Here is a 23500-nt window from a genome sequence, read left to right on the forward strand (position 1 = left end):
GAGCGCTCACGATGTGCTGTCCCGAGGGCAGGGCGCTGACGAGGCTCCCATGGTCAGCTCAGCGTTGTGAGGACGGCTTCCGGCAGGGACCCCTCAGCTGCACAGGGAGCCTGACAGCGCGTGGCAGATCTCATCAAACACCTACTTTACAGATCTGAGAGGCACTCTCAAGTTTGAGCATGGCCAAAGCTTCAAGTCCTACACCTCCCTAAACCAAGAGCCTACAGCATGATTATACTGAAGTAAATAAGTCACAGGGCAGTGAGAACTGTAAAAGGCTAAGATAAAAAATTTTGATTTAAGATCAACAAAATTGATAAACCTTGAGCTAAAAAAACAAAACAAAACAAAAGACTCAAATTACCAAAATCAACAGTACTAAACACTTTATAGGAGTAAAAAGGATTATAAGGGAATAATACTAGGAACAACTGTATGCCAGCAAGTTAGACAACGTTGATGTAACAGACAAATCTACCAAAACTGACTCAAGAAGAAATAGAAAATCTGAACAGATCTATAGCAAGAAAAGAAATTGAACTAGGAATAAAAAAAAAAGTCACACAAAGAAAAGCCTCGGGCCAGATGGCTTCACTAGTGAATTCTCTCAAATTTTCAAAAGAGAATTAACAACAATCCTTCACAAACTTCCAGAAAAATGGAAGAGGGAATACTTCTCAACTCATGCTATGAAGCCAGTATTATTCTGATACCCAAAGCAAAGACATCAAAAGAAAACTACAGACCAATGTCCCTTATGAATACAGATGAAAAAATCTTCAGCAACTCACAAACCAAATCCAGCAACATATAAAAAGGATTACACACCATAATCAACTGGAATTTGTTCCAGGAATGCAAACTTGGTTCAACATACAAAAATCCATCAATGTGATACATGGTATTAATAGAAAACATGACAAAAGCCACCTGATCATCTCAACAGAGGAAGAAAAAAGATTTGATAAAACCCAACATTCTTTCATGATAAAAATACTCAACAAACTCAGAATAGAAGGGAACTTCCTTAAAATGATGAAGGGCATTTATGGAAAACCCACAGCTACTCAATGGTAAACGACTGAAAGATTTCCCCCTAAGGTCAGGAATCAGACAAGGAGGCTCACTTTCACAAGGACTGTACTAGAAGTTCTAGCCAGAGCAATTAGGCAAGAAAAAGGAATCCAAATTGGAAAGGAAGAAGTAAAATTATCCTTACTCGCAGGTGGAATAATTCTATATATCAAAAATGCTACAGAATCCACAAAAAAAGAAAAAAAAAAAAGAATGTTAAAAAGAAAACCACAGGCCCCAAATGGTATCATGTTAAAGCCCATGATACTGGGCTTCCCTGGTGGCGCAGTGGTTGAGAATCGGCCTGCCAATGCAGGGGACACGGGTTCGAGCCCTGGTCTGGGAAGATCCCACATGCCACGGAGCAACTGGGCCCGTGAGCCACAATTACTGAGCCTGCGCGTCTGGAGCCTGTGCTCCGCAACAAGAGAGGCCGCGATGGTGAGAGGCCCGCGCACCGCGATGAAGAGTGGTCCCCACTTGCCGCAACTAGAGAAAGCCCTTGCACAGAAACGAAGACTCAACACAGTCATAAATAAATAAATAAATAAATAAATAAAAGAACGTGAATTTCTTAAAAAAAAAAAAAAAAAAAGCCCATGATACTAAACCTAGACTTAATATCTGATTTAACTGCAGTTTCCACCTTCCCCAGAAATGTAATATTAATCAACCAGTCTGGAATTTTCTGCTCAGCACCTATGAGGTAAACTGTCCCCCGCCCTACACCTTTGCTCCCTCAAGAATCAGTCTGCGTGGTAAAACCCTTGCCATTCCCTTCCACAAAAAGATGTCCTGGCCTAAAAATCATCCATTTTTTCCTTCTGCAATTCCTCCCTTGCCCCACCCTTCTCCCTGTAAAAACCTTCCATTTTGTAAACCCCTTGGAGCGCCCCCACCCTTCTCCCTGTAAAAACCTTCCACTTTGTAAACCCCGTGGAGCGCCTTTCTAGTTGCTAGATGGGATGCTGCCTGATTTATGAATCACTGAATAAAGATAATTAGATCTTCAAATTTATGTGAATGAACTTTGTTATTTTTAATAAGAACTAATAAATGAACTCAGCAAAGTTGCAGCATGTAAGATCAACAAACAAAAATCAGTTGTTGTATTTCTATACAGTAGTGCAATATTGTGATTGATTATAAGAAATATATATTTGGTCTTCGTTCTATCCTGTTTCAAGCACAGAGCTTCTTAAACCATTGTGGGAATTTCCTAAGTGATAAGAATGATAAAGATAGAAGGAGTGTTATTCATATAATAAGCTCCTTTCAACCATACCAAAATTTATGTTACTTAAGTGACTTTTGGAAAGCCCCTAGATAACCTAAGGAGGCGGGCTGGTCCCCAGGAACTAACTCCGATTAGAGGATTGGAACTTTCAGTCCCCCCTGCCTTCGCCCCACTTCCTGGGGAGGGCGGAGGGGCTGGATATTGAGTTTAATTACCAGTGGCCAGTGATTTAAATAATCACATCTATGTAGTGAAGCCTCTATAAAAACCCAAAGGACAGCTTCAGAGAGCTTCCGGGTTGGTGAACACATGGAGAAGTGGGGAGAGAGGTGCCCAGGGAGACCATGGAAGCACTGTGCTCCCACACACCTTGCCTTGTGCATCTCTTCCAGCTGGCTGTTCTTGAATTATACCCTTTTGTAATAAACTGGTAATCTAGTAAGTAAAATGTTTTCCTGACTTATGTGAGATGCTCTGGCAAATTCACTCCACGAAGCAGTCGTGGGGCCCTCTGATTTATGGCACGGGTAACAGTCTGGACTTGCGATTCCTGTGTGAAGTACGGAGGTGGGGGGCAGTCTTGTGGGACTGAGCCCTTAACCTGTGGGATCAGAGCTATCTCCAGGTAGACAGTGTCAGAATTGGGTTAAATTGTAAGACGCCAGCTTGTGCTGCAGAACCTCCTGACGTGTGGAAACCCCACATATCCGGTGTCAGAAGTGAAGCAGAGCTGCAGTGAGCACTGAGCCAGAGGAAACACACAGGAGTGCGCTTTCCTTCAGAAACAGCAATGAACAATCCAAAAAGGAAACGAAGAAAACGCTATTTTCAACAGCCTCGAAACAAACAAAACCTTAGGAATAAATCTAACAAAAGAAGTGCAAGGTTTGGGGCTTCCCTGGTGGCGCAGTGGTTAAGAATCCGCCTGTCAATGCAGGGGACACGGGTTCGAGCCCTGGTCTGGGAAGATCCCACATGCCACGGAGCAACTAAGCCCGTGCGCCACAACTACTGAGCCTGCGCTCTAGAGCCCATGTGGCACAACTACTGAAGCCTGCACGCCTAGAGCCCGTGCTCCACAACAAGAGAAGCCACTGCAATGAGAAGCCTGCGCACCGCAATGAAGAGTAACCCTTGCTCGCCGCAACTAGAGAAAGCCCGCGCACAGCAACGAAGACCCAACGCAGCCAAAAATAAATAAATAAATAAATAAATAAATAAACTTATTAAAAAAAAGAAGTGCAAGACTTGCACACTGAAAACTATAAAACACTGCTGGAAGAAACTAAAGACCTGGTGAATGGAAAGACGTTCTTTGTGCATGGATAGGAAGACTTGATATTTTAAGATGGCAACACTCCCCAAATTGATCTATAGATTCAGTGCAATCTCTATCAAAATCCTAGCTGCCTTTTTTTTTTTTTTTTTTTTTACAGAAATTAGCAAGTTGATCCTAAAATTCACTTGGAAATGCAAGGGACCTAGAACAGCCAAAATAATCTTGAGAAGAACAAAGTTGGAGGACTCACACTTTCCAGTGTCAAAACTTACTATAAAGCTACATAATCAAGACTATGTAGTATATTTAATAAACCCTTAAATATATGGTCAATTGATTTTCAACAAGGGTGTCAAAAAAATTCAACAACAGTCTTCAAAAAATGGCACTGGGACAACTGGATATTCACATGCAAAAGAATGAAGTTGAATCCTCCCTCACATATATACAAAACTTAACTCAAAATGGAACAGAGACCTAAATGTAAGGGCTAAAAGAATAATACTCTTAGAAGAAAAAACAGGTGTAAATCTTCATGACCTTGAATTAGGCAATGGTTTCTTAGATATGACACCAAGCAACGAAAAACAAACAAAACAAAACTGGATTTCATCAAAATTAAAAACTTGTGCTTCTAAGGACACTGTAAAGAGCTACTATTTGCAAATCAAGTATTTGATAAGAAACTAGTATCCAGAATATATAAAGAACTATTATAACTCAATAATAAAAAGATAAATAACCCAATTAAAAAGTTGGCAAAGGATCAGAAGAGACAGTTCTCTAAAGAATATATGAAAACAGCCAATAAGCACATGAAAAGATGCTCAACATCATTAGTCATTATGGAAATACAAATCAAAATCACAATGAAATACCACCTCACACTTACTAGAATGGTTATGGAAAAACACAAAATGGAAAATAATAAATGTTGGCGAGGATGTGGAGAAATTGGGACCTTTGTTTGCACTTTGCTGGTGGAATGCAAAATGATGCAGTCGCTGTGGAAAACAGTTTGGAAGTTCCTCAAAAAGTTAAATGGTTAACTTATGACCCAGCAGTTCCACTCCCACGTACACACTCAAGAGAACTTAAAATACATGTCCACATAAAAGCCTGTATACAGGACTTCCCTGGTGGCACAGTGGTTAAGAATCCTCCTGCCAATGCTGGGGACACGGGTTCGAGCCCTGGTCTGGGAAGATCCCACATGCCGCGGAGCAACTAAGCCTGTGTGCCACAACTACTGAGCCTGCACTCCAGAGCCCATGAGCCACAACTACTGAAGCCCGAGCGCCTAGAGCCCGTGCTCCTCAACAAGAGAAGCCATTGCAGTGAGAAGTCCGCGCACCGCAACGAAGAGTAGCCCCAGCTCGCCGCAACTAGAGAAAGCCCGCACACAGCAACGAAGACCCAACACAGGCAAAAATAAATAAATAAAATAAATAAATTTATATAAAAAAAAAAAGCCTGTATACAAGTGTTCAGAGCAGCATTATTGATAACCCAAAAGTGAAAATACCCCAAATGTCCATCAACTGTTGAATGGGGAGGGGGGGATATGTCCATTCAATAAAATATTTTTCAGGTATGAAAAGGAATGAAGTACTGACATATGATACATCATGGAGGAACTTTGAAAACATGATGCTAAGTGAATGAAGCCAGACACAAAAGGCCACATGTGGTATGATTCTATTTATATGAAATGTGCAGAACAGGCAAATCCACGGACACAGAAAGTAGGTTAGTGGTTGCCAGTGGTGCTGGTGGGGAGGGAGGAATGGGGAGTGACTGCTAATGGGCAGAGGGTTATTTTTTGGGGTGAGGAAAATGTTCTGGAATTAGATAGTGGTGATGGTTGCACAACCTTGTGAATATACCAAAAAAACCACTGAATTATGTACTTTCAAAAGGTGAATTTTATGGCATGTGAATTAAATCTCAATTAAGGAAAAAGCTTTGATTGTATTCTGCCCAGAAGGAAGGCTGAGCGGGGCTTGGAGTTCTCTGCGTGTAGAATTTAAAGTGTTCGGCAGACTGCCGAGTTCTGTCCTGCACGTGCTCTCCGTAACCCTGATGTGCGGACAGAACAGAACAACCCTACCCCGGACTATAAACTCCATGAACATGGCCTTGAACCCGACCCGAGGCGATGTGTGGGGTGGGAGAGGCAAGACCTCGCTCAGAAGCCGCCTGTTCTCTGATGTTATCTGCATGGAATTTATGATCTCAGGTAGGGATATTCTGTGCATGTTCGCTCTATTAGTTTCTCTCTCTTTTTAAAAAAAAAAATTTTTTTTTAACTTTTAATTTTATATTGGTGTATAGCCAATTAACAATGCTGTGATAGTTTCAGGTACACAGCAAAGCAACTCAGCCATACTATTAGTTTCTCTTTGGCTATTATTTATGAGTAGGCCAGTACAATAGGAGGAAGAAGTATGTAATTTCAGGAAGCCTCCTGCTTATCTCATGGGAAATGCTGAACTTGGACACGTTAATCTCTTTTGTTTTGTGACATTTTATAGTTTATAGCACGTAACCTGGCATGAATCTCATCTGCTGTGTACCTGACCTCCACCTTGTGAGGTGGGCAGTTTACAGATGAATAAACTCAGGGCCAGAGGTGCAGGGACGGGCACCATCCCACAGCCCGTTACTGACAGGACAGGAGGTGGAACCACTCCCCCAGGGGCCTGGCAGTGTGAGGGAACAGCATCCTGATAGTTTCCTTCATTGAAAGAAGAGGAGGGGTGGGAGGTCCTGCAGTGAGAAGACCCTGACCTGTGTGAGAAGAAGATTCCCCTGCGCAGGAAGTGGTGCGGCCTCTGACCCGTGGCTCTCTCTATTCGGTTTATCAGCTCCTTGTCAATTTTACTGCTTCCGAAGCGAACTGGAAAAAAAAGAAGAGATGCCGATCTTAGGTGGTGGGAGGTTTGGTGATATTGCTGAAATGAGAGGGAAAGACTTGTGATCCACGCACAGTCTCAACAGACCCAGGCCTCTTTAGGCCTTAGGCTCTGGTCCCTTCCAGCAGCCCAGAGTGGAGGTCACAGCCAGCAGAACAGAAAATAAATTACAGAACAAAATGCTCTTTTGTCTGGGACTGGATTCTGACAGGAAACAGATCCAGAATGCAGTTTAGCTAGCAACTCTAGGCAACCACACACACACACACACACACACACACACACACACACACACACACACACACACAGAGGCCCCCGCTGCTTATTGTTTATTAAGGTATAATTTATATTCACTCACAACCATAAATTTAAATAGTCTTTAACCAAATTAATGGCTGTCTTCAAGAGAATTTTCCCTCATTGACAGTCTACACATGAATCATGGAAAATGGCTTAGACTTAGGTAAGAACATTTTAGTTCTGTTTCTTTTTTGACAGCCATCAGTGATCTCAGAGTAAGGATTTTCCTGAGCAGGAAGCCCTCCAATGAAGGGCTTGGCAGTGAGGACCTGCCACCTATGAGGAGTCATCTTTCTTAAGCTGACTTCCAGCTGTTTAGCTCCACACTCAGTATCACTGGAGGAGAAACCTTAAGTAATCTATGACTGACTTGTACCCACTGAGTTAAAGACAATTTAAATGACTGCAAAGATGCCCAGTTCAATGGACCTTCCCCAGGTTCTGAATTGCTCAAAAAAAGGAAAAAGCTTCTACTAAGCTATCTACTATAAATCATTATTTTGAGATATATTTTATATTGTTATGTTAATTAAAAATAATCCTCTGGGAATATAATGTACCACTAAAAGATTTTAGGATCTATTTTCCCCTTGGCATTGAAGCTCGACTGGATGTATGATTAATTCAAATTAGAAAACATCAGTGGAATCAACTCAATGGAATCACTCCTAAAAGCTGGGGCTTTTCCCATAACGTACCGATGAGCTTGTCATAGTCAATGCCTTTTGCACTGCTTGTCTGTACTGTCCACGGGTCCACAAAGTCCTCGCCTGCTTCTGTGGCATCCAGGCCACTATCACTCCCAGGTGCCGGGTCCCCTGGAGGGTAGTCAGCCTTGTAATCCTCCCCGGTGGCAGCTTTGTAGCTCATTTTCAAGGATAACAACATCTTCACTGCGGAATCAATTTCATCCTGTACAAAGGAAGTAATAAGGGTGAAGGCTGAATGTATTAACAACGGCTAACATTTGCTGAATGTTACTGCTGTGTGGCAGGCGTTGTGCTAACTGCTTTCACACACATGACTTCCTTTAGCCTTACAACAACCCTACGAGGAAGGCATCATTGTCACTGTCCTTTTCCAGTTGAAGAACGTGAGACTCAGAGAGGTGAAGGAGCTTGCCCATGGACACACAGCAAGTCATGGGCCCGAGCGTATTTTATTTTTATTTCTTTTATAATTAAAAAAAAATTTATTTATTTTATTTATTTATTTTTGGCTGCGTTGGGTCTTCGTTGCTGCGCGCGGGCTTTCTCTAGTTGCGGAGCACGGGCTTCTCATTGTAGTGGCTTCTCTTATTGCGGAGCACGGGCTCTAGGCGCGTGGGCTTCAGTAGTTGTGGCACACGGGCTCAGTAGCTGTGGCGCGCGGGCTTAGTTGCTCCGCGGCATGTGGGATCTTCCCGGACCAGGGCTCGAACCCGTGTCCCCTGCATTGGCAGGTGGATTCTTAACCACTGCGTCACCAGGGAAGCCCCTTTATTTTTTTATCTGTTGGTCTAGTGCTACGGATTACTACCACAAACACTATAGGATACGTGTAGCGACACAATTTACACCGTTGTTTATGACAGAGTTAATGTGCTAAATGTTACTTAAACACCACCAATGCCAGTGAACATATGGGACAAGCTCCACTAATCAATTACACTGAGCTCTGCATTGGAACTTGTTTTTACAATCCACACAGGTTGAGATGAATATTTATGGAAACTTAAACAACGATGCCACCAAGGACAGCAACAGCAACTCAAGTAGACATTGTGAAAACAGATAAAGGCAAGGAAAAAATATAGACTTTCAGGTCATAAATTAAGGAGGGATTCATTGGGAAACAGTTATACTACAGCATTTTGGAGTCTTATCAAGCTGTCCGAAGTGTCTGCACATTTAGTGTTTTAAAATAAGCATAAGAGAAACAAATGTAAAATGTATCCTTGGGTAAGCTGGATATTAAAGACCTCCTCTTCCAGGAGCCCACACTAGCCACCCCTGGAAGCCTGGCATTTAAAAAAGCAAACCTAATTAAGCAGATTAGTCATGCTATGCCCTAAAGCTCTATTCCCATAATTGGCCTTGCTGGATTAGATCACAAAGAATATACACAGTCCAATTTGCTTGCCAAGGGAAATACAAACACTTCCATTTAGAGTTTATAGATAATGTGCTATAAACTGGGCTTCCCAGTGGAGAAACATCACAGCACCAAACTCCATTCAGAGAGAGCTCCTCCGTCAGGTACGGCACCGGGCCACAGAGGACTGTTACTGCAGGGTGATGTCGCAAGCACAGATTTGTGTTTCAAACTCCGAAACCATCTGGAATTCGTCGTTTAAACGCGTCAGAGTTGTGGCATCAATGGCCCCATGGATAGACCTCATGCAAGAGACAGGATGTTGGCCTACCTTAGACAGGCAAGCGTGTCTTCCTCACCTCATTACGGCAGTGCCTAGGCTGTGCTTGCAGCAGGATAAAGGCTTAGCAAGCATGAGCTATCGAGTTATCTACGGGAGAATTAACTACCTTGCTTTGAAGCGCCCTGCAGTCACCACCCTTCAATCACCAGCTGTGTGACACTCATACTCTACGTGGCCTAACTCAGCTTCCAACTAGGTGGCTCTTCGAAAGTCAAACATCTAACCGGGGTCCCAGTTCAAGGACCACCTGTTCACTGGAATGGGACCGAAAGAGACAAGCAGGCTCGTCTTGTCCGTTTTCTTGTTCTCAATCTAACATGGACCAGGACATTGAAACAGATTTTAAAAGCTGATGTTCTGAAAAAAGCCAGACACGAGAAGACTCTATATACACTACCTGATTAAATAAAGTTCCAACACAGGAGGAACTATCCATGGTGGGGGAGGCAGGGTGGAGGCCTCTCTTGGGAGGGTAGAGGCAGGGCCTGAAGCGGCCCGAGGGTGGCTTCTGTGCCGTTTCTCCATCTGGATGCTGGTTACACAGGTGTGGTCATTTTGTGAAAATTCAGTGAGTTGCCTGTTTGTGATCTCCATATTTTTCTGAACGAATGGTGTATTTCAATTTAAAAAGTTTACTTAAACTAAAAGGAGAAGAAAAAAGGCTCTGTTCTCTATCTTAACCCCTATGATCCAGTGTCATCTCCTGAATCCTGCTCAAACTGTCTCCCGTCAGAGCCCCCGGATTCCGACCTACCCGCCAGGAGAAGCTTTGTGAGCTACTGTTTCTGAAAGCAGTGGGTGTTATTCTCTTGGTACACGAAGCAGAAAGAATGCCGAGGACCATGACCTGGACAGACGGCAGACAGCGTGGAGGAAGAGCCTGCGGCACCCTCACTGGACCAGTGATCCCCAGGGGGCTCAGCTATTTCACTTAACGTGAATTTCCAAAACAACAGGTGCTTCTAGTATGACACATTTCAGGGTCAGATACAAATTTACTCCGTTTAACTCTGGTTTCATCATGTAACCTCTGATCTCTCTTGCTGTGTCAGCTGACTACACATTAGTCAAAGACCACCCTCGAAAGAGTTATTCTAAACTGTGTTAACAATGTTCATTGCAGCACTATTTACAAGAGCCAGGGCATGGAAGCAACCTAAGTGTCCATTGACAGATGAATGGATAAAGAAGATGTGGCACATATATACAATGGAATATTCCTCAGCCATAAAAAGGAACGAAACTGAGTTATTTGTAATGAGGTGGATGGATCTAGAGTCTGTCATATAGAGTGAAGTAAGTCAGAAAGAGAAAAACAAATACCGTATGCTAACGCACATGTATGGAATCTAAAAAAACGGTACTGATGAACCTAGTGGCAGGGCAGGAATAAAGATGCAGACGTAGAGAACGGACTTGAGGACACGGTGGTGGGGGGGAAGGGGAAGCTGGGATGAAGTGAGAGAGTAGCATTGACATATATACACTACCAAATGTAAAATAGATAGCTAGTGGCAAGCTGCTGCATAGCACAGGGAGATCAGTTCAGTGCTTTGTGACCACCTAGAGGGGTGGGATAGGGAGGGTGGGAGGGAGACGCAAGAGGGAGGAGATATGGGGATATATGTACATGTATAGCTGATTCACTTTGTTATACAGCAGAAACTAACACACCATTGAAAAGCAATTATACTCCAATCAAGATGTTTAAAAAAAAAACATGTTAAGTATTGTTTGCTAAAATGCTGAACATAACTGGAGTCACTAAGAGTTACTAACTAAAAGCATTTATTAACATTATTCGAATTTAACGTTAAATGACAAAAATATCACTGTCAGGTTCCTAAAATGGGTTTATAGAGTAAATGATCAACATTTCGGTCCTTTATTTATTTTAGGTTTTCAGATTTTTTTTTTTTTTAAAACAACTTAGCCTCATCTATTGAGCCCTACCTGGTATTGTAAACCCCTTTCTGTGAATAATCAACTCCTCTTTTTGTATATCACTATTTCTTTCTTTTAAAATGTAATGGATTGGGCTTTCCTGGTGGCGCGGTGGTTAGGAGACCACCTGCCAATGCACGGGGCGTGGGTTCGAGTCCTGGCCCAGGAGGATCCCATATGCTGTGGAGCGGCTGGGTCCATGCACCACAACTACTGAGGCCGGGGAGCCTAGAGCCCGTGCTCTGCAACAAAAAAAAGAGGCCACAGCGGTGGGAGGCCCGTGCGCCGCAGCAAAGAGTGGCCCCCGCTCACTGCAACTGGAGAGAGCCCGCGCACAGCGGTGGGGACCCAACAAAGCCAAAAATAAAAACAAATAAATAAAATTAAAAAAAAAATGTAATGGATTATTTAGGGTCCAAACAGTCAAAGTAAACTACTGGAGTGACTGTGAGACGGTTGATACCATGTGGTGAGAACCTAGGAAGAGATTTTTGAAAAGATGACGACAGGGATTGGAAGTGACAGACGAGGAAGTCATGGACATGAAGAAGCTGGGTGACCGAGAGTGAAAGGAAGTGCTCAGGTAATGGTTACAGACGCAGACTGAATGGGTTGCACTTCTAAAACCCACTGCAGCAACAGCAAAGAGATCTTTAAAAAAGGCACAACCCACGAGGACCAAGGGAACAGGAAGAGGATGACAGCAACAAGATTCAGAAGCTGGAAAGCGGAGGGATGAGTGGTACCTCACTGAACACGGGAGAAGAACAAACGCTAAGACAACACGGGGAACCTGGGCAGCGACTGGACTTACATTGCTGTGGAATCCCAGAGAGGTTTGGGCACTGGCGGCCCTAGATATGCAAAGAAGTGAGGGTGAAAGCGGGCTATAAAACTAGGAGCACTGGCTGAAAGTCTGTCTAAGAAGCAGTTATTGAGATCTCCCCCCTACCCGGTACATCCCCCCCTCCCATCCAGAGGTTTAGTGTCTCGTCAAGGAGAGTAAAAAGTGTCCAGACTGGAAGCGCTTGGCCCAGCGGGGGCAGAGGTGGGGGCAGCGCACGGAGAATGGGGCCTTCAGTGAGGGATCCCACAGCCCAGCTCCTCTGCCCCACTCAGCTCACAACGCTGGTGGCCGGACCCGTACCCTCTGGACAGCAAATTGGAGGAGTCCTCTCTGGGGACTCTACAAGCCTCAAAGAAGAGCTCTAAAGGCCCCGACACTGAAGCCTCCCCAAGGCAAGGGAGCGGTGTGGCTGCCACCCAGGGAAGGGAAAGCTACACGACGAGCTCCTCCCAGCTCCGAGCGCTCCCTCTAAAGCGCCACTGCACAGCTGGGCGGCACCAAACACCGGACGACGGCATCTAATACAAAAGGCAGAAGGAACAAAAAGCTAACTTGGAAGAAACTGAGTTTATAAAGGGGGTAGAGAACACTGGAAAAACTATCACCAAGATCTCAGAGACAGAAGGACAGTGTACCTATGAAATAAGAGCAGAGAGCTAGGAGGAAAGGCACGTTCAGAGATCAAATGAGCTCTTGGAAGTCAAAAATGATAGAATAAGAGAAAAACAATAGGAGGGTTAGAAGTTGACGAAACATACCTAAAAGAAGAACAAAAAGAAAAATAAATGAGGAAAATAAGCCAAAAAATAAGAAATTCAGAGGACCAGTCTTTGAATTAAAAAAATACACAAAGAAACAGAAAAAAAAAAAAAACAACCCAGGATAAATCAAAGAAATAATATAATTTCTGAGAATTAAAGGTCATGAATTTCTAATCTGAAAGGAACAAACTAAAAGATCCTGCATGCTGCAACTAGGTCCCACGTGCTGTGACTAAGACCTGGCGGGCGCAGCCAAATAAAAAAAAAAAAAAAAGAAAAAGAAAAGCCAAGCAGGGGAGTTCCCAAGTGGCCTAGTGGTTAGGATTCTGGGCTTTCACTGCCGTGGCCTGGGTTCAGTCCCTGGCTGGGGAACTGAGATCCTGCAGGCCGCAAGGTGCAGCCAAAAAAACCCCAAAATGAAACAAAGAAAAGCCAAGCAAAAAGCAATTAAGACAACTATCAACTCTGGAGAAAACAAAAGTTGGGCAGGAAAGGAGAAGCACTCACGCTATACCCAGTGGGTCAGCTGTCAGCGGCGTTTACATGGAGACTGTGATCGTCTGTGATTGTGAAAGTGCTAATTCCTTGTCGTCGACAGTGAAAGCCCCAAACCTGAACATCTATCAGGAGCAATATAATGTGTGGTTTTGAGAGACGTAGGGGTTACACAGCAAAAGAATCAGCTAAAAGAATTGAAAATCGTTGTTTCTGGGAGCAGGAAACAGAGAGAGGCGGGGTGGACGGCTGCTGTGTTTCCCAGCGGCTTCCCTTTGGACTACACGCATCGATGCCGATAAAGGAGAAAATACATTTAAATTGAGAGCCAAGACACCTCAGGTGGTGAGGGAACGGAATCCTGGTAGCATGACCCTACAGAGGTGGCTTGGGGGGGTGGGGGGTGGGGTGTGTGTGTGTGTGTGTGTGTGTGTGTGTAGAACCCAGCTAAATGACATACCTTCGCCGCGTTTCTGGCTTTGAGGGCCCTCACGAGCTCCCCTTGAGCAGCAATGTTCTTGAACAGCTCCAGTGGGGACCCACAGCCCTGCTCACCGTTGGGCACATCTGCCATTTTCCAGGACCTGCGTTCACAGCCGGCTAGGGTGTTGGCAGATTTGCTCAGTGGTCCAGACAAGACTGTGGGGGGAGGAGAGAGAGAGATTAACAAACCATCGCAGCTGTTTTTCCTTTACCGTAGCTAGTTCTTCTTTCCAAAAAGGTTGGAGATGAGTTACAATAAAGGGCATAGATAATATAACATTAATAAAAATATAAGCAGAAATTTGGAGCCATGAAACAGGGGAAAAGAGGAAGAACAAATGCTAATGATGAGGTCGAAAGGAATCGCTGTGATTTACAGACTTAGGGAGGGCAAAGAAAGACCCCTCCTAACCAAGGGCAAGTGTGCATCTGCTGAGGTGCCCCTGTGCCTCAGCCAGTGCCCAGGACACAGGAAGGACTCGTGTCTGCTCAGGCAGCAAATACCAAAGTGCTTTAGTAAACCTAAGTTCACCACAGCTAGAAACATTTGGCAAATGGCTATTTACTCTTTATCTTAATTGCTTTCGGGATGAATTCCCAGGCCTTTGCAGTCATAAGCAACATACCGCTGAACAAATGGCTTCCTTTGCTGGCCAGCTGTTCCGTTCTCAGACGAAGGGAAGTCTGGGTGGAGGCTGGGCCTTATCCCTTCTGGGTTCCAAATGAGCTAAGAATCATATACAGCCTGTCCACTCCACATGCTGCCTTATGTAACTGCAAACCTTTGAAGGAGGTGTCCCTGCACCTCCTATTAGTCATTATTTACTATTAACCTTAGAAAAGGTGGGGCACACGGCAGGCTACCTGAGGCCGCCTTGGGGCCGAGGCTGGCCACAATCAGCCCCTTTTGGGTTGGTCACTTCCCTTTTCTGAGTGTCAGCTTCCTCAGCTATAAAGCAGCACCGTCAGGAACTTTGTCACCTACCTCAAGGGCTGTTATGAGAAGAAATGAGAAAAAACGACATGGTAGCATTTTACAAAATGTAAAGCAAGGCTCAAACCCATTACAAGTATTATTTGTTAGGGTTCCAGAGCTTGGCTGAACTCCCGTTCCGTCTGTAACTTGCTGTTACACCTTGAATGAGGAGGGTGACAGTGCCAGTGAGGCTACACCAGAGCAGCTAACCTCCAGCTCTTAAGTGTCTGGTATTTTCCTCAGCACCTTATACATATTAATTCACTTAAACCTATAGCAATCCTATGGGACAGATTTGTTACCTCTGTTTCGTAGATGAGCAAACTGAGAGGCTAAAACACTTGCGCAAGATAACGCAGCTAGTGAGTGGTCGAGATGAGATACAAACTCAAACAGTTTGACCCCAGAACCTATGCTCTCAAACATTATCCTACGGGCTACTTAACTGTCGTGCGCCTCAGTCTCTCAACTGTAAAATGGGAATAACAATAACAACGCTAACTTGCAGGATTGGTCACGGAATAAGTGTGATAATGCGGGTAAGTAAACAGTCTAGCACAGCATCAGCCACAGAGGAGAAGTTTAATGAATGACTATTTTGTGTCTTTAATCATTAAAAAATTTTTTTCTAGCAGCTCTATGAACAAAACACACAAATTTGAGGGGGTAATTTATTTTTATTCATCCATTTGTTAAATATCTGTTTAAAAAATATGTAAAATTTAAACCAATCTTTATATAAGTCAATGAAACCGTAATACTGAAACCAGGATGGGATAGCAGCCAGTTTCTTTCCCCTCCTTGCTGAGAATCGCCTCAATTCCTGGAAAGGGAGGCCCGTAAAAACGAGAAGGAATGTGGAAGAACCTTGACTAGCGCTGGAGAGGAGAAACACTCAGGCCCATATCAAATAACAACCAAAGTGATGAAAATTACTTCTAGCCACAAATGATCAAACATCACGCCCAGATGCTTTACACATGATCCCCAATTCTCCCAACTTTCAAAGCTGGGTGGTACAGTATCTGCTCTGCATTAGCGACCAGAGGCTGACGGCTCAGGGAAGTTAGAACCACCCTCTGAAGTTCCATGCCAGAGTAGCCCAACCAGCATCTGATGCCAAAGCCCCCCTCGACCATGTGGTCTCTCAAATGCCAGCTGCTCCCCCTGCCCGGAATGTCTCTTACCCTCCTCTGCCCGCTGTCTTACTAATTCAAACCTCGGCTCCTCTTTGCAGTCTTTCCTGACCCCTGCACCCACGGGGCCAAGTTGGTTGCTCTGTCCTTGGTGATCCCTGAGCACTCGTTAGTGAGGTTATCAGAGCACTCACACTGCGTGTAGTTATTTATGAAAATCCATCACTCAGAGAATGCAAGTACTGGGCTTTATTCTTTCATGTGATTCTAGTACCTGGTACAGAGTAGCTTATCAACAGACGTTTACTGAATGAATGAATCTCACAAATCATCTAGTTTAATTTTCCCCTTCTGGTTTATATCCTCTTATAATACCTCCACAGTATTCCAGTTTAAGGTAGATTTCTCCTACCTGGACTTTAGAAGTCCTCTTAGAACGTCCTGACACTGCACTGAGCCTTCCGAGACTTGGGAAGAGCCAGGTTAATCCCACATACCCAGTCTGGTTTCCTCACCCATTGCGAACATTTGCCCACCATCCTGGTCACTCTTTTTGGAATTCCCTTCGGTTTACCCTTGTCCTTCCAAAAATGTGGTGTCCTGCACGGAAGGCAACAAGTGGGTTTTGAAGTCTGCGAGTAGGACCAAAATCAAGCACGGATTAAAATTACCCTTAAAAATTCCTAGGGAAAGTGCCAGGTAGAATGATTCGGTGAGCCCCAGACGGCTCATCTCCACCTGCAACGGAGCAGATAACTGCAGAGGATCAGCTAGATGAACTGAGCCTGCATTTAGGGTCCCTGTCGTAGGGAAGAACATGTATCTTTAACTCTCAGAATCCCATTTAAGTAAGAAGAGGCACACGGGAATGAAACCTGACTGAGGAGACAGCAGGTGAGGTCTCCCTGCTCTCAGGATCATGAGGCATATACTCACCATGTGGAAATCACCCACACTGTAACCTCATGTGTGTGTGCACGATGCAACTTCCTGAGAGAGTACAGTGCTTCGGCAGTGATCAGAGACAACGAGAATACAACTATCACTTCCCTCATTTCAGGCATCCATTTAGCCCATTTACGGGCACATATTCTCCTTTTTTCCTCCTATCTAGTCAACATTCTCCTTTATTTCTTTGTTAACTAACTTTTAGAATTTAATTTAGCTTCAGAGGTTTTTAACCCAGAGTTCAGAACCTCTGAAGTGGCATCAACAGTTTGCCTGCACCTTGGCACGTTTGCGGTTCTAAGCAGAGTATCCAGGTTTTACTACTTTCTCAAAGGGGTCCGAGATGCCAAGAGACTAAGGACCACTGTCTTCAGTGTTTACTGTGCAAACTGCAAATAGGGCTTTGAACCTTTGTCAAGGAAAATTGCTTTATCTATTTCACAAATACTACAATCTAAAACAAGGAAATGAAGCTATAATCTGTGAAGTAATGTATGATCTCCTCTAGAAAAGGACTGTGAGTGAAAAGAGCAAACCTGCACAGTCCACAGCAGACCAGCACACAGTTAAGGAGAAATCGAAAAGACTCTTAGAAATGAACTCTCCACTCCTCTTTTTAAGGAACTTGAAACTTGTGCTCATTTTGAAAGCTTCCACTGTTCCCAAGGAGCGTAACAGGCACCTGAAGAAACTGGGTACAGTTTTGGGATGAGGAATGGAAAGAGGAATTACAGAACTGTTTAACAGAACAACAGGACAATTCCTTGGGCCACAATGAAATCATCTCACAGATAAGATCAGAATACACTGATTCTGCAATTTGGGGGAAGGGTGGCATCATGCACTACAGCCGATTCTGGAGCAGCTGAGAAGAGCAGGGGACCCAGAAGTTCCTGGATGCCTGGAATATTACCAGCAGGTGGGATACCATCTTCCACATCCTGACCCCTGAGTGTGGATGACAATGGCCTTGGACTGTCAAGTTTCCAGAGGACAAGAAAATGATTTCTTACCAGCAAGGAGTCCTTTAACGCTTCAAACCTTGGAACAGATTGAGGTCACTTTTTCTTTTTTAAACACTGAGAGGAAAGCTTACTTTCTCCTCCAAATAATAAAATGAACATTATCTTAAAAGGCAAAGAGTACATTAATTTATATGAAGCCAGGCATAAGCTACTTATGAGTATCACAAGGAGATACTGTGGATGGGTATCGACTATTTAAGGAGGCCTCATCAGTGAAAAATAGGATAGCCAACATCAAAGCGCTGAAAGTCAAGCTACGAATCCAAATAGGCAGCTACTCTTCTAGTATCTCCATTCCCTACAGAAGCTGTGAGTCACCTGAACTTTGGGACAATGAGATGAAATAAAATGCACACCACCCTGGTCCTAAGAGATACTGCTCCTCATCCCCTAAGCCAAGGTTTCCAGTACTTTGGGAAAAGGCTGCTAAAAATACTAATAAACTCTAAGCCTAGCAAAGATGGTAATACATACCCAGGTTGCAGGAGATGCTGCAGAGGTGGCCACTGGTCACGCTGGGCAGTTGAGAAGCTGAGACTGCCCAGTGCAGCTCGAGCGCTTCTTTAATAGTCTTTCCCTTTTTCTTTCAGTTTCCTTTTTAGAAAATACTCTTCTCTCTCTCTCTCTGTTTTTTTTTTTCCTGTTTACCCCACCCTTTACTACTTGCATGTAGGAGCTTCTTATAGATCACCCAATTTCTCAGAAACACTTGAGCCTCTCGACCAACCTCTTCGATGAGACTGTCCAATCAGGGGTGAGCGGAGGGGGGAGATGCGGGTGGAGACCAGGGAAACTCTCTCTCGGGAAGCAAGCCATTAGCTGGTCATTGCATCAGCCACCCCGTATCCCAGGCTGGCCTCCATATAACCTCCCCACCCTCTTCCCGTTCCCTATTCTCAGCATCAGTATGAATAACTGTGTTTGTGTATAGTCTTGGGGCGGGGAAGGGGGGGTTGGGGGGGAAGGCGGATGGTAAATTCCTTGCCGCTGCTGTTCACGGAGACGGCGCAGGGCAGTGGAGAGATCATGAGTTCTGGGGTCAGACCCGGATTTCAATCCCAGTTTGGGCGTTTTCTTGTTACAAGACCTTGCGCAAGTCACATTCCCTCTCCGCTTCATCCTGCGTTTCCTCATTTGTGAAATGGGCATAAAGAAGCCTCGTAACTTTATCGTGGAGGGAACTAAGTGCGATACTACCGGCAAAGCCCCTGTCACATGGCAGACACTCGTTAAAAGTGAGGGCCTCTCCCCTTGGCGAACGAGAAGAGGAGGGAGACGATGAAAGGTCGGTGCCGGTGGCAGTGGGTGACAGGCCGGGTCGGCGGCGCTGGGAGGAAGGGGGCGAGGGGCGCCGTGGCAGCCTCCGCGCACCCCGTGGTGCCAGAACCCGGCGAGCAGCGAGCCGGACTCTGAGGAGGATACTCCGGGCCTTGGCGTGCAGGCGGCTCCGGGAGGGCCAGGTCATCTGGCGCCGCCGCGGCCTCCCTCCCTCTTTCATCCCTTCACTTACCCGCCCAGCCGGGCCCGTCAGCGCTGCCGGCTCAGCCACGGGTGGCCTCCTGGGCGTCCGTGGAAACGCCTTCCGGCCGGAACAACTTCCGGCCCGGCTGCGCCATCATTGGCTGTTCGCGCCGCGGGGTCGAACGGAGGCCGCCGCTGATTGGCTGGCGGCCCCGGCGCCGGCGGAACGCGACTGGGTTGCGGGGTGCAGGCGGGACAGCCTCCGGGAGGACCGAGAGCTTCCGGCGCGTGTGGTGAGCGGAGGGCCGGGGGCGGGAGGGGACTGGGCTCTGGCAGTGGCCCGAGCGCTCCACGCCTCTCCGCGCGGGCACTTCACTGCCGCTCGCCTGTCCTGTGTCTCCGGTTACTTCCGAACGCGCAGTGCTCTGGACGAACCTCACCTCTCACTCTCGACAGCCCGGCTAACTCCTTTGCATTCTTCAAAACCCATCTCTGGTCGTATCTTGTTTGTTGCCTTCTTCAGTCTGTGGCCTCCGGCGCAGGATCCGTGTTTTGTGCTTAATCTCTGTCCTTAAGACCTAACATAAGGCTTGGCACAGAGTAGGTAATCAGGAAATATTTGTTGAATGAGAATATCCTATTCCTTTTACTTTCTCTGTGCCCCCCCCCCCCCACTCCGGTTGCATTTCACAAATATTTCTAGATGCTGGCGATTAAACAGTGAGCAAAACACAAAAAGTCCTGCCCTGGTGGAGCAGACATGCTGATGACTGCCAATGCCACTCTCCCCTTTTGTAGCCTTATTTCTCCAAAGACCTGACTTTTTCTTCTGGCTGTTCTTCTTCTTGGTTTAATCGCTCCCTCTTTCCATGAAAAAGTTTCCTTTTTTCCCCCTTTCCTTAGAAACATAAAAGGCAGCAAACACTTTCCCCCTGAAGTTTATGTTGTTCCCAGTGGCTCACAATCTTCTCCGTTTTCGCCTGTTTTCCTTGAGTCATCCTTGCCTCCTTCTCTCTCACCCCATTTGATCAGTTTTGTTGGTCCGGCCTTCAGTGTTTTTTATCACCTCTGCTCCCTCACCTGCAGAACATCACCTTCTGCCTTAGGCCTGCCTCGGCCTCGCAACGTGAAACTGCATCCCAGGCCCACTACCACGCCTCCTTTTCTTTTCTATTTTACTTTTCTCCTTAGGATTTCTCACCTCCGGACATGCTCTGTTTCACTCGGTTCTGGTCTGTCTCTCCCCACTGGCATGTGAGCATGGCGAGCGCAGGGCATCGTCGACTGTCTCATTTGCCCTGGTGTTCCTGGCGCCTCGTGTGGGGCTTGGCTAGTAGCCCATGCTCCGTCAGTGTTTGTTGAATGACTGAATGAAATGTACATGAAGCAGATCGGGAGCCCTATCGTCCACCTGCCTGCATTCATTCAGTCCTTGCTGCCTTGCCTTGTAGGAAGTGGGGCTCATGGGCCCCAACCCCACTACTCTCTGATCTTTTGCTGTAGACCTCATCTTTAGTTCTGGTCATTGGCCTCTCCTGTGATTCGACAACTGTGGACAACTGGGTGGGTAGGAATCCATCCCAGTGGCTGCAGACAGGAGCCTTTGTGATGGGAACCTGGTGGGTTCCCTTTGGCAGGACGGAATGCTGTGGTGGGCGGTCCTGTGCATAGGAATTGAGACGGATGCGGTGTCTGATCGGAATGCAGGACCAGACTAAGTAGTGAGAGAAAAGAAATGCCAAATCCTTCGCAGTGCGCCCTTCCCTTAGTTTATAATTAGTCCATTATATTATATTAGTTCCGTTTGAGATGGGCTGGCTTGTTGTGGAAGTTTTATTTAGATAATGGCTCTGTGTGTGGAAGGTGTTACCTGCCTGGATTGGGCTACAGGTGGGGGTGGGATTTTTGGAGGAGGCAGGCAACAGACATTTTTTGAATGATGACATAACTTGTTTGGTACCCTTTATGGGAAAGGCATGGAAGGGGTGGGATGGTTGATTCCAGGGGACATGAAACCCACTGCCCAGGGGAAGACGTGGGTGATAGACAGGCTGTCTGGAATGGCATAACCGAGGACCCCCAGGGAACCTTCAAGTCTCACCTGACCTCACGTGTGGGAAGAGGAGCTCAGGATGGTTTATTAAGGTAGGGGACGCAGGCTTTCCCGGAAGTTGCCCGTTGCCTGAGCTCTCAGTGCTGCTTCACCACGCCCTCTGCTGTCCTGGATGTGTGCGGCATCGTTGTTTTCCTCTTGATTACCTGCTTCACGTTAACTGCACAGAATTGAATTCCGGGAGGAGGTACTTCTTTGTAGAAACTAGTTGGCTACAACTGATTGTGTATGATGGTTCAGAATTCCAGGAAGAGTTTTTTAGAAAGGGGAAATGGACTGTTGTGTGAGGCTGTGTGTTTGGAGTGAAACTGGCGGATCCACCCCATGCCTCAGGCATCTCTCCGCCTTGTGTTGCCGGTCTATCTCTCCGACTGGCTTGTAGTTGAGATGGGATATCTGGGGAAGAGCATTCTAGGCAGAGAGAATAAAAGGAAGGACTGGAGCATAGGGGGAGGACAAAGGTGAGGGCAGCGTGCTTTTAGTACGTGGTGGGTCCTGGTCATCTTTGCATTTCAGTATTTTCAGAACTAACCTCATTCGCGTTGATGAGTGTACGCTCTTCTTGTTTGCTGCTCATAAACAGTGCTGCAGGCTCTCTGTACACCTATCTTTGCAAACACGTGCTAGTGTTTGTGTAGGACAGAGTTCTAAAGTGTGTCGTGGCAGTAAAAGTGTTTAAATTTACAATAGATCCTGCCCAAATCGCCCTTCCAAAAGGCTTCTTTAAAACCATGAGTCTTTCTGTCCAGGCATCCTGTCTCCCATTTAGTCAGGTCCTCTTTTATGTCTTTACATTTTTAGTTTTCTTTGTATAGGTCTTACTATTTTGTTGTTGTTAAAATTTTTCTTTTTTTTGGCCGCATAGCATGTGGGGGGATCCCCGACCAGGGATCGAACCCGCACCCCCTGCAGTGGAAGCACGGAGTCTTAACCACTAGACCCCCAGGGAAGTCCCAAGGCCTCATTTTTAATGTGTTTATTCTTATGGGTTTTTCAGTCTTGGATTTGTTCTGTGGCGTGTTTGCTTTTGGCACGAGGTAGGAAACATTCTGCCATGCACATCTTCTGACACTTTGTTTGGCCTTAGGTAGTTTGCCCTTGACGGACAAGGAGAAACTGTGTCTTCAATGGCTTCGCTGGTGGCTTATGATGACTCGGACTCAGAGGCTGAGACTGAGCCTGCGGGCAGTTTTAATCCTGCCGGCCAGATGAAAGACGCTTCCGATGCCGTGAGACCTCCTGGGCGGGATTTTGCCTCGGAAGTCCTGGATGCGAAGGACGGGGGAGCACTGCCCGCGAAACATGGCTCTTGTGAAGACGCAGCCGGCTGTCGTCTCCCTCTGGCTCGGCTCTGGAGCAGTGACTCAGGATCTTGCCCCAACCAGAGGCTGCAGTGGCCCAGGACAGAGCCTGAGGTCACCTTCCCCACCAGCCAGCCTGTTCGTCCTTCCCTGTGGACCAGCCATGCTCCAGCTGGCCACGTGCCCCTGGCAGCTGCCTGCCTGAAGCAGGTGAAACTCTCCTGGGGAACTTCTGGCTCCCCTGAGCCATCTTTCTGTGCCCGAACTGGATCTGAAGCCCCAGGTGAGAACGGCAGCTCTCTTCCGAGGCAGCGGTGTGCGCACGGTGTTGTGCCCTATACCCCGAAAAGACTAAGACGGTGGCAGGCGTTAAGCACGGAAACGGGCAAGAGTAAAGACATGGAGCCCCCGGGTCCCTGTGCCCGGCGCGCCCCAGCCCCTCTCTGTGTGGCGCCCGAAGTGTCCGAGTTTATTCAGCCGTACTTGGACAGTCAGTACCAGGAAACCGAGATCCCCAGGAAGGTACTCTTCCGTATGAGAGGCCACCGGGGCCCCGTCAACAACGTTCAGTGGTGTCCAGTCTCTTCCAGGAGCCATGTGCTTCTCTCAACGTCTATGGATAAAACCTTCAAGGTAAGACCTGAGTGGAATTGCTCTTTTCAGCTGCTCTTAGGAATAAACTGCTGGGCTGTTTTGTTCTTCAAAACGGTGAGGTCGGGCCTGGTTACAGGCTGAGCGCTTCTTTTTGGGCATTTCTGGAGTTCTCGTTGTTGCCTTTGGGAGAGGGTT

At 46.1% G+C, this 23500-nt stretch overlaps 2 protein-coding genes across 7 annotated transcripts in view; one reads left to right on the forward strand and one right to left on the reverse strand.

Moving 5' to 3' along the window:
* WARS1 (tryptophanyl-tRNA synthetase 1) overlaps positions 1 to 19504 on the reverse strand; it is a 35408-nt gene extending 15904 nt beyond the window's left edge. The window contains exons 1-4 of one of the 2 annotated variants that reach the window (XM_007178856.2): positions 19347 to 19504; positions 13729 to 13907; positions 7504 to 7717; positions 6381 to 6489 (exon numbers count right to left, since the gene is read on the reverse strand). In XM_007178856.2, the coding sequence (XP_007178918.1) occupies positions 6381 to 6489; positions 7504 to 7717; positions 13729 to 13842 (437 nt within the window). In that variant the 5' untranslated portion in view covers positions 13843 to 13907; positions 19347 to 19504. Of the gene's footprint in view, positions 1 to 6380; positions 6490 to 7503; positions 7718 to 13728; positions 13908 to 18310; positions 18687 to 19346 lie in introns of those variants that run through there. The other variant, XM_007178855.3, reaches the window with a different exon arrangement.
* The window catches only part of WDR25 (WD repeat domain 25), a 140640-nt gene continuing 135939 nt past the window's right edge, over positions 18800 to 23500 (forward strand). For 2 of the 5 annotated variants that reach the window (XM_057543274.1, XM_007178857.3), the window contains exons 1-2: positions 18800 to 19121; positions 22498 to 23344. In XM_057543274.1, coding sequence (XP_057399257.1) covers positions 22538 to 23344 — 807 coding nt within the window. In that variant the 5' untranslated portion in view covers positions 18800 to 19121; positions 22498 to 22537. Of the gene's footprint in view, positions 19122 to 19425; positions 19591 to 22497; positions 23345 to 23500 lie in introns of those variants that run through there. The other 3 variants (XM_057543277.1, XM_057543275.1, XM_057543278.1) reach the window with 3 other exon arrangements.

This window comes from Balaenoptera acutorostrata, chromosome 3, assembly GCF_949987535.1.
Source record: "Balaenoptera acutorostrata chromosome 3, mBalAcu1.1, whole genome shotgun sequence".
NCBI classification, from domain to species: Eukaryota; Metazoa; Chordata; class Mammalia; order Artiodactyla; family Balaenopteridae; genus Balaenoptera; species Balaenoptera acutorostrata.